Source organism: Monopterus albus, unplaced genomic scaffold (assembly GCF_001952655.1).
Source record: "Monopterus albus unplaced genomic scaffold, M_albus_1.0 scaffold214.1, whole genome shotgun sequence".
Lineage (NCBI taxonomy): Eukaryota > Metazoa > Chordata > Actinopteri > Synbranchiformes > Synbranchidae > Monopterus > Monopterus albus.
Window position 1 is genome coordinate 125,641 of NW_018128094.1, and position 9,779 is coordinate 135,419.

Consider the following 9,779-nt stretch of genomic DNA (forward strand, 5'->3'; position numbering starts at 1 on the left):
TGCAGTCAACATAATGTACTGCATTAACTACTGTACTGCAACAGTGCATTCATCCATCAGTATAACACCACATCATTGTCATCACAATTCAAATTGACAGCCATCTGAAATAAAGTATATAAAACTTTATTTCAGATATAAATAAAATATATAAAAGTTCTAAAAGTGAACAGTGTAACTGTGCTTTGTCCTTCTGTTCTCTGTGCAGCTCTGCCTCCTCCTTCTGTGATCGCTGACAGCATCACCAACAACTCCATGAGCCTGTCGTTCAGCTTAAACTCCCAGTACGATGTAAGAGTGCATCTTTAAAACACCTCTTCTCTTTGCAGCCTAAGAAGACTGTGTTCTGTCTGTATCTGCATAAACATAACTGAGGATTCTCCTGTGTTTCTTTAAGGTGAAACAGTACATCGTGATTCTGTCCTGGCAGTTTGACACCCACATCAAGGAGAGCAAGAACTACACAGTCAGAGAGGGGATTCTGAAAGGTACCATTTATTAGCAATGTGTCTTTGTGGACACATTGGTGCCATCTGAGTTGAAGTGCTACAGTCCTTTATCTGAAAAAGCCATCGATCATCATTTCTGTCCAGGTTGTTGACTCTGTGCTGTCTGTTTCCAGCTACAAACCTAACAGCAGGAACAGTATATGAGGTTGCTGTGTGGGCTCACACCAGTATAGGAGACAGTCCCACAGCTCTGTCCCATCATCAGACCACTGGCACCCAGCCAGACAGACCCCTACTCAAAGCCAGGGCTCTCAACCAGACGGCTGTGGACTGCAGCTGGACCATCAGTGGACACCCTGCACAGGTACAACACACAGCAGATACACACACTACAGAGCTTTAATGATGTACCATACGTACAAAACAAAAATCACTACCAACATAACACACCTGATCTCTAACCAGTCAGTGGACAGCTTGCATTGTGGATAATGTAGGCATCAGGTTTTGACAGGATGAAAAATGGATGAAATAAAAAATTACAATATTTTCTTTTTGATCACTTTTTAAACTGTTCATCAGGTCCAACGTTGTTATAATGTAATGATGGATGAGTGGAGTGCTCTTTTAATGTGGTATAATAAAGTTATGTCACAATGAAAAACAGCTAATTTCAGACGGCGGTTTGATTCCCGTTCTTCCCAGTCCATATGTCGAAGGTTCCTTGGTCAAGACACTGAACCCCAATTGCCTCCGATGGCCAGAGCAACTCCTTGCGGGGACAGCGTCACCGTTGGTGTGTGTGTGTGTGTGTGTGTGTGTGTCAGAAAGGTGCCACAGCAGATGGCTGCCTCAGTTCTGTACAAGAGACAAGTCCTTGTGGGTGGCACTGTGGGACAGTCACCTCACAGCAAGAAGGTTGCAGGTTCAAGCTCCAGCCGACCTGGGATCGTTCTGTGCAGAGTTTGCATGTTCTCTCTGTGCCTGTGTGGGTTCTCTCCAGGTACTCCAGCTTCCTCCCACAGTCCAAAGACATGCAGCTTAGGTTGATTGGTGACTCTATAAGTGTCAGTGATTGACTGGTGACCTGTCCAGGGTGGACCCTCGTCTTGCCATGTCGGTTGGGATAGGCTCCAGCCTACAACCCTGTTCAGGATAGGTGGTGTAGATAATGGATGGATGGATCTAACATACTTGGCCAATAAAAGTGATTTAATTAAATTCAACAAAAGCAAAACTACTCCTGCCGGTGTAATGTAGAGTGTCTTCAGAAAGTGTTCAGACCACTTTGCTCTCTGCATGCTTGGTGTTGTAGATTGAATTTTATATTGATCAAAATGCCATTTTTTTTCAGTAATAAAAAAGAGAAAAATAAACATATTACCACTACACACAGGATTATTGTCTGCTTTTTAATAAAAATTTATAGAATTACCTCTTCAGACCTGTCTGTTTAAATAGACACCAAATGCTAAATGGTGTAACTGCTAACACTTCATATCTACTTTCTTAACTGGGTCTAAAGTAGATGTTACTTTATGTTAAGAGGTCATCGGCCTAAAGAGTTTGGGGACCACAGCTCTATAGCACCAAGCTTCAGTGCTTCCACAGAGAACAGAACATTTAGATTCTCAAAAAAACAAACACATCCTCTGCAATAGAGCCTTTGATGTAGTTTTATAAATGAGCACACGCACTCACTAAAGAACCCTTTAATAAACCACTGTACTAAGTAGACTCTTGTTTTGTTTGTGTGTGTGTGTGTGTGTGTGTGTGTGTGTGTGTGTGTGTGTGTGTAGGTTTATGGTGTGTTTTATGCCACCTCCTTCTTGGATCTGTACCGGAGTCCTCGCCTGGTCCACACCACTTCTCTCAGCCTCACAGTCACAGTGGACAGTGATGAACAGTATCTGTTTCTGGTGAGTTGTTTTGTGATCTTACTAACTTCCTCCATTCCTTTCCCTGAGAGACATCTTGCAGCCTCTTCTTGCCTCTGGATCTCCTGTACAACCAGCTTCTTCCTGTCAGCTGCAGTCGCTTTGCTCCTATAGGCTGTGATACAGTATATTTAGACCAAATCCACCTTGTCTGTGCTCAACCCTACAATGTCTAAGAGCTGCCTGAGCCTGTAAAAGTGTCTCCCTTGGGTTCCACTTCTTTCCTGCTGCGACTGTTGATGCTGGTGACCACACTGCTATATGTCTAAATTCTGACAGTCATGTCCAGTCTAGATTTTGTACCTTTAAACCCCTCTGTTAAACTAGTAGCTCCAAAGTCGGTCCATACAGGGCCACACGACTGAAGCAGCATGAGGTGCTCAGCCACTTTCTGCATGCTAAAGTGTCCTGCTAGCTTCTCTCTACCTTTAAAATGAGGTCAGCCACCACAACAGTCGTGGCAGCAGACCAAGCTGCAGGCACAGTTTAAGTTGTCTGGGAGGCTTCACATCTCACTCCAGCTTCCTCCCATAGTCCAAAAACTGGCGACTCTAAATTGTAGCAGTGTGTGTGGTTGTCCATCTCTGTCAGCCCTGTGATAGACTGGCAACCCATCCAGGGTGTAACCTGCCTCTCACCCAATGCGATTGGCTCCAGCCTCTCCGCGACCTTCTTCAGGATAAGCAGTATAGATAATGGATGGATGGGTTCATCTCTATACTCTTAATGCCATCCACTGCCAGCTGTCAGGCAATAATGAAAAATAGCCATAGCTCACAATGACATCATAACCGAATTGTAGCAGACCTCAACAAGGTAAGGCAAATTAATATATAGAGAGAGAGAACGAGAGAGAGAGAGCCTTCCAACATCAAGGCCATTCAGAGGACTTTACACAAATGATAAAGGAATTAAACAAGATACATAAAAGCAATATAGAATAGATTATTTAAAGAGTTAAATAAAATAGAAGCTAAAATGTAATCAAACATGAGGATAAAATATGTGCACACAGTGCAGGACAGGGTATGAATAAAAAGTCCCAAAGTTAACATAATAAAATGCAGTGACTAACAGAGAGGTTTGATTTAAAAGAACTGAGAATTGTAGCAGACCTCAAGTTTCCTTTAGCTTGTTGTGGTGTATGAAAAGCTGAATATGACTTTTTCAAATTAAGACTAAAATAATAAATAGATCAAACCTAATATGTATTTAATTCACAGTGATATAAAGCAGAGCAAAGCAGAACATATTTAGTTAAGAAGCATCCACCAGTAAATGCTCTGTAGTTCTGCTTGATAAAGTTGTTAAAGGATTAATCATCAAAATAATTTAGATGAATAAGAATGGCATCATGGGATACTCCATGAAAACCCAGTATGATTAAAACAGTCTTAGTTGACGTGCTTTTCCTACATGTAGGCATCATTGTATTTATTGACTAATGATACAGGCTATACTCTAGGTGGTACATTTCTAGAATGGACAAAATGAGTAGCATCACACTGAGAGTGGACGTCACTGAGTAGGTGACTGAAGACGGTATTAGTTTCATTACCAAACTGATTGTTTGTTATGCTATTGTTCCAGTATTCGTTGGCAGTCGCCGGATGAGAGCTATCATGACTTTTGTGGTCTGCCTTCAGGTGCGTGCAGTCTCTCCCTTCCTGGGTCCTCCCTCTGACTACACTGTGGTGAAAATGATTCCCAACGAGAGGCTGCCACCCAGGAACCTCCATCGTGTGCGAGTAGACAAAATGCAGGCCACGCTGAAATGGCAGCCACCGTATGACGCCCCCAACACACCTCTGGTACGATGCTGTCTTGTGTTACTGTGATGAGAGGTACATGATGATGACAAGCCTCAGGAAAATAATCAGGAGGGTGTTTGGTGATGCTTGATGGAGTGGGATGAAAAATGGGTTTCTTCTACAGAATCAGTTTTGCAAATGCTGATATTCATACATGTGCCTTTAATACAGCAGCTGGATATTTCATGGGAAAACTATCAGGTCTTAAATGTAACAGACTCAAACCTGACATTTGGTGGATGTGTTTATTGTGTGTAAGATATTCTGTACTTTATGCTGCACATACTCTAAATCATTTAATACATTTATTTTAGCTGTTTAAAAAAAATATACCTATACACAGTCTAATCTTCACAATACTCTGAAATCTGAATTTGTATAAGCTGTTTCAGTGCACACAAGTTCATCCAACTTGGTCATCTGCTATGATGATACATGGAGTGCTTGTAAACCTAAAGACAGGTGTTTCCTTGTATCTGTAGACGTATGCAATCCATGTGCGAGACGTGATCCGTAAAGTGGAGCAGGATTACAAGCTGACCACACAGAACAACACGGTGGAGTATCTGCTGAAAGGCCTGGAGCCCGCAGGACGATACAGCGTCTCTGTGCGTCTGCGCAACATGAGCAAGGAGGCTAGCTTCACTCTGAGCACAGGTGAAAGCCACAAGTTACAGAGTTGTTTGTTTCAGCTGTAGGTAAAAACAGTCCATCCAGAATGTTAGCTCTTATTAATTATTTTTAAATCATTAATCAAATAAAAATGTTAAGGTTTGTGGGTTCCATGTTCTCCAAGGTGAAAATTTGCTACTTTTATTATCCATCACAGATAAGTACAACTGAATATCTTAGATTTTAACTGTAATGTCTGTTCTATGACTATTTGTGTAAAAAAAAAAAAATCTATAAATTCATAAATGTACATGAAATTACAATACTCATTAATGGCAGTCCTGTTTAAACTGTGCAAATGCAACCATAGTATGTAGGAGAGATGTCCCGATCAGATGCCAAGTATTGGTGCCAGTTTGGGCATATTTCACGGGATCGTATCGGCCAGAACAGAGCCAATTCTGGTCTATAAGTAGAGCTAAAGTCCTGTATTTGAGCAGACTCAGTTGTGTTTTTGAGACATGTTACACAGCCGATAAGCTGCACTATATTCAGTCCAGTTGTCTACACTGCCTGTGTGTCAGCTGGCATTTCACCCTTTCTGCGGTAGCCTCAACCTGAAGCCTTTTTTTTAGCTGTGTTTTACAATGGGTTGGATACACTGTACATACAGTAGAATTCATGCAAGTGTAGCCACTACTTCCCTCATGATTATATGTCATTGTGTAGTTTTCCCTTTTCCAAAGTGTTCCCGTGGACTTCTCTGTGTGTTTTTGTACACCAAGTGCTTCCTATGCGCACCCACTATAGACACAAGTGTTAGCCTCCTGTGATGTGCATGCGAGATGTTATGCACTGCACATCCTGTGCTTTCGGTGTAGAGGCGATAAGTTTTATGCTTTTGTCCAGTGGTGCTATGAGAGTCACCACCTTTTAGTTAATGCAGTGTTATTAAATTGACAAACAAGGATGTCTAACCTGGACTGGTTACACAAACTGTTCACATATGGATACGAAGTAGTAGTTAATATCTGCCTTGTAATGAATCTGTAGTTCGGATGGTGTCCTCCAGCTCCCAGTTATTCTTTTATTCATATCAGTAATTTAAGCAAATAAACTCAATATTTTGGAACCAGGATCTGAAATAATGCCTTTGTAACTATGCTGCAGGCTCATGTCTTTCAGCGTTAAGACATTAAATAGCACTATAACCAGTAACGTAACACTGGCTGTAGAGTGCACATTTACAATGCGCTTACAAAGAAATACATTGATTAAAAGTTTCTTCTCATCTGCTGCAGTTCCACTCTCAGCTCCCGAGGCCCTGAAGATTTTGACAGAGAAAGACCATGTGTTCCTCTTCTGGAAGAGCCTGGCAGTGAGAGAGAAGGGCTTCAATGAGAGCAGGGTCTGTCAGGGACACACCACTGACCAATATCTTGTGTTTTACATAGTGTTATTATTTTTTTCTAATCACCTACCTAAAAGATGTCCTTGTTTGTACAGCCCTTTAATCAACCATCTACAATAAGTGTGCATAGAAGGCTGGCAATGGGTATTTGCTGATATATTTGGTAATGCAGTTTGAACAAATTCCCAGTGGAGATTTCATTGTGTAATTCTCACAAAATATATAAAAAAAATAAATTTTTAAAATTGTAGGTGTTCAGAATTACTTGCTAGTATAATTTAATGGCCTATGTCTTTGTGTTCTTGTGACTTTCTTGGTATGTTGTTTGCAGGGGTATGAGGTGCACGTGTATGACAGTGTGACAAACCAGACGGCTTACCTGGGGAACACAACGGAGACGTACTTCCGTATCAGTAACTTGATGGCAGGACACAACTACACTTTCTCTGTGCAGGCCCGCTGTCTGCTCAACAGCCAGCTGTGTGGGGAACCTGCCCTTCTACTGTACAACCAGCTGACAGCAGGTACTGGAGCATATACACACTTACAGTATGTTTAAGCATCGGCTGTGGCAAAAATCACTTGAAAAAGTGTTTGGACAGATACCGTAAACAGCGATCATGGACCCGAGTTTCTGTGTATGGAGTAAATGTTCCTTTCCGCCCGTCTAGGGGCCAGTGATGCTTCCCGCAGTGAGGGCCACTCAGGGGACATGGCCGCAGTGGTGGTTCCCATCCTCTTCCTGCTGCTTCTTGCAGTGTGTGGCGTCTTGGTGGCACTCTACCTCCGACACCGCCGATTGCAGAATAATTTTACAGCCTTTGCCAACTCCCACTACAACTCTCGCCTGGGCTCTGCCATTTTCTCCTCTGGGGATGAGCTGGGTAAGAAACCTTTTCCTTTTGAGATGCATGTGGCCTTAGGCAAACCATGTGTTTGTCACTTGACACTGCAGAGGTCAGTAGTTTTCAGGACCCATCAGTGGTTGTTTCACTTAGTTGGCTGATTTAGGGTGTGCAGTTTCCACAGTTGATTGGTGGGAAGTCTGATGGGGATCACGTCTTTGTTGCTGCAGTGAAAGCGTGAAAGGTGGGGATTCTGAGAAAGACTAAAGAAACCTAAACAAAATCTAAAAATCACCTCCATATGAAACTGGAGGAGGTAAATGTAGAGTTTCCCAACATAAGGCTGTGTGGTATAACAAAATAAACAGTATTAACAAGCAAACAATGCAGAATAAGCAGTATAGACAGGCAGTAAACAATGCAGACAGACACTGAAGTCTACTGTCATCTCCACTGTTTTGAGCATGTTCACCTCCAGGTTGTTGCGGTTACACCACAGGACCAGCTGCTCAACCTCCCGTCTGTAGGCTGACTCGTCACCATATTGGATGAGACCAATGACCGTTGTGTCATCTGCAAACCTTAGGACCTTGACAGAGGGGTCCTTCGCGATGCAGTCATTGGTGTAGAGTGAAAACAGCAGAGGGGAGAGCACACATCCCTGGGGGCCACCTGTGCTGATTGTCCGGGTGCTGGATGTGGTTTTCCCCAGCCTCACCTGCTGCTTCCTTTAGCTGTGTTTTACAATGGGTTGGATACACTGTACATACAGTAGAATTCATGCAAGTGTAGCCACTACTTCCCTCATGATTATATGTCATTGTGTAGTTTTCCCTTTTCCAAAGTGTTCCCGTGGACTTCTCTGTGTGTTTTTGTACACCAAGTGCTTCCTATGCGCACCCACTATAGACACAAGTGTTAGCCTCCTGTGATGTGCATGCGAGATGTTATGCACTGCACATCCTGTGCTTTCGGTGTAGAGGCGATAAGTTTTATGCTTTTGTCCAGTGGTGCTATGAGAGTCACCACCTTTTAGTTAATGCAGTGTTATTAAATTGACAAACAAGGATGTCTAACCTGGACTGGTTACACAAACTGTTCACATATGGATACGAAGTAGTAGTTAATATCTGCCTTGTAATGAATCTGTAGTTCGGATGGTGTCCTCCAGCTCCCAGTTATTCTTTTATTCATATCAGTAATTTAAGCAAATAAACTCAATATTTTGGAACCAGGATCTGAAATAATGCCTTTGTAACTATGCTGCAGGCTCATGTCTTTCAGCGTTAAGACATTAAATAGCACTATAACCAGTAACGTAACACTGGCTGTAGAGTGCACATTTACAATGCGCTTACAAAGAAATACATTGATTAAAAGTTTCTTCTCATCTGCTGCAGTTCCACTCTCAGCTCCCGAGGCCCTGAAGATTTTGACAGAGAAAGACCATGTGTTCCTCTTCTGGAAGAGCCTGGCAGTGAGAGAGAAGGGCTTCAATGAGAGCAGGGTCTGTCAGGGACACACCACTGACCAATATCTTGTGTTTTACATAGTGTTATTATTTTTTTCTAATCACCTACCTAAAAGATGTCCTTGTTTGTACAGCCCTTTAATCAACCATCTACAATAAGTGTGCATAGAAGGCTGGCAATGGGTATTTGCTGATATATTTGGTAATGCAGTTTGAACAAATTCCCAGTGGAGATTTCATTGTGTAATTCTCACAAAATATATAAAAAAAATAAATTTTTAAAATTGTAGGTGTTCAGAATTACTTGCTAGTATAATTTAATGGCCTATGTCTTTGTGTTCTTGTGACTTTCTTGGTATGTTGTTTGCAGGGGTATGAGGTGCACGTGTATGACAGTGTGACAAACCAGACGGCTTACCTGGGGAACACAACGGAGACGTACTTCCGTATCAGTAACTTGATGGCAGGACACAACTACACTTTCTCTGTGCAGGCCCGCTGTCTGCTCAACAGCCAGCTGTGTGGGGAACCTGCCCTTCTACTGTACAACCAGCTGACAGCAGGTACTGGAGCATATACACACTTACAGTATGTTTAAGCATCGGCTGTGGCAAAAATCACTTGAAAAAGTGTTTGGACAGATACCGTAAACAGCGATCATGGACCCGAGTTTCTGTGTATGGAGTAAATGTTCCTTTCCGCCCGTCTAGGGGCCAGTGATGCTTCCCGCAGTGAGGGCCACTCAGGGGACATGGCCGCAGTGGTGGTTCCCATCCTCTTCCTGCTGCTTCTTGCAGTGTGTGGCGTCTTGGTGGCACTCTACCTCCGACACCGCCGATTGCAGAATAATTTTACAGCCTTTGCCAACTCCCACTACAACTCTCGCCTGGGCTCTGCCATTTTCTCCTCTGGGGATGAGCTGGGTAAGAAACCTTTTCCTTTTGAGATGCATGTGGCCTTAGGCAAACCATGTGTTTGTCACTTGACACTGCAGAGGTCAGTAGTTTTCAGGACCCATCAGTGGTTGTTTCACTTAGTTGGCTGATTTAGGGTGTGCAGTTTCCACAGTTGATTGGTGGGAAGTCTGATGGGGATCACGTCTTTGTTGCTGCAGTGAAAGCGTGAAAGGTGGGGATTCTGAGAAAGACTAAAGAAACCTAAACAAAATCTAAAAATCACCTCCATATGAAACTGGAGGAGGTAAATGTAGAGTTTCCCAACATAAGGCTGTGTGGTATAACAA

The 9,779-nt window shown here is 42.8% G+C and overlaps 2 protein-coding genes across 2 annotated transcripts in view; both read left to right on the forward strand.

Annotated features, from left to right (window-relative positions):
- sorl1 (sortilin-related receptor, L(DLR class) A repeats containing) overlaps nt 1-7,422 on the forward strand; it is a 108,361-nt gene extending 100,939 nt beyond the window's left edge. Inside the window, exons 25-33 of the mRNA XM_020619076.1 lie at nt 209-291; nt 398-488; nt 623-813; nt 2,249-2,368; nt 4,033-4,197; nt 4,680-4,854; nt 6,111-6,217; nt 6,552-6,744; nt 6,892-7,422. Coding sequence (XP_020474732.1) covers nt 209-291; nt 398-488; nt 623-813; nt 2,249-2,368; nt 4,033-4,197; nt 4,680-4,854; nt 6,111-6,217; nt 6,552-6,744; nt 6,892-7,226 — 1,460 coding nt within the window. The 3' untranslated portion in view covers nt 7,227-7,422. The remainder of the gene's footprint in view (nt 1-208; nt 292-397; nt 489-622; nt 814-2,248; nt 2,369-4,032; nt 4,198-4,679; nt 4,855-6,110; nt 6,218-6,551; nt 6,745-6,891) is intronic.
- Nucleotides 7,423-7,819: 397 nt separating this feature from the next.
- Nucleotides 7,820-9,744, forward strand: LOC109971069 (sortilin-related receptor-like). The gene is made up of 3 exons (XM_020619086.1): nt 7,820-8,572; nt 8,907-9,099; nt 9,247-9,744. The coding sequence occupies exons 1-3, from the start codon at nt 8,339-8,341 to the stop codon at nt 9,579-9,581; spliced, it is 762 nt and encodes a 253-aa protein (XP_020474742.1). The 5' UTR covers nt 7,820-8,338; the 3' UTR covers nt 9,582-9,744.
- The last annotated feature ends 35 nt before the right edge of the window (nt 9,745-9,779 follow it).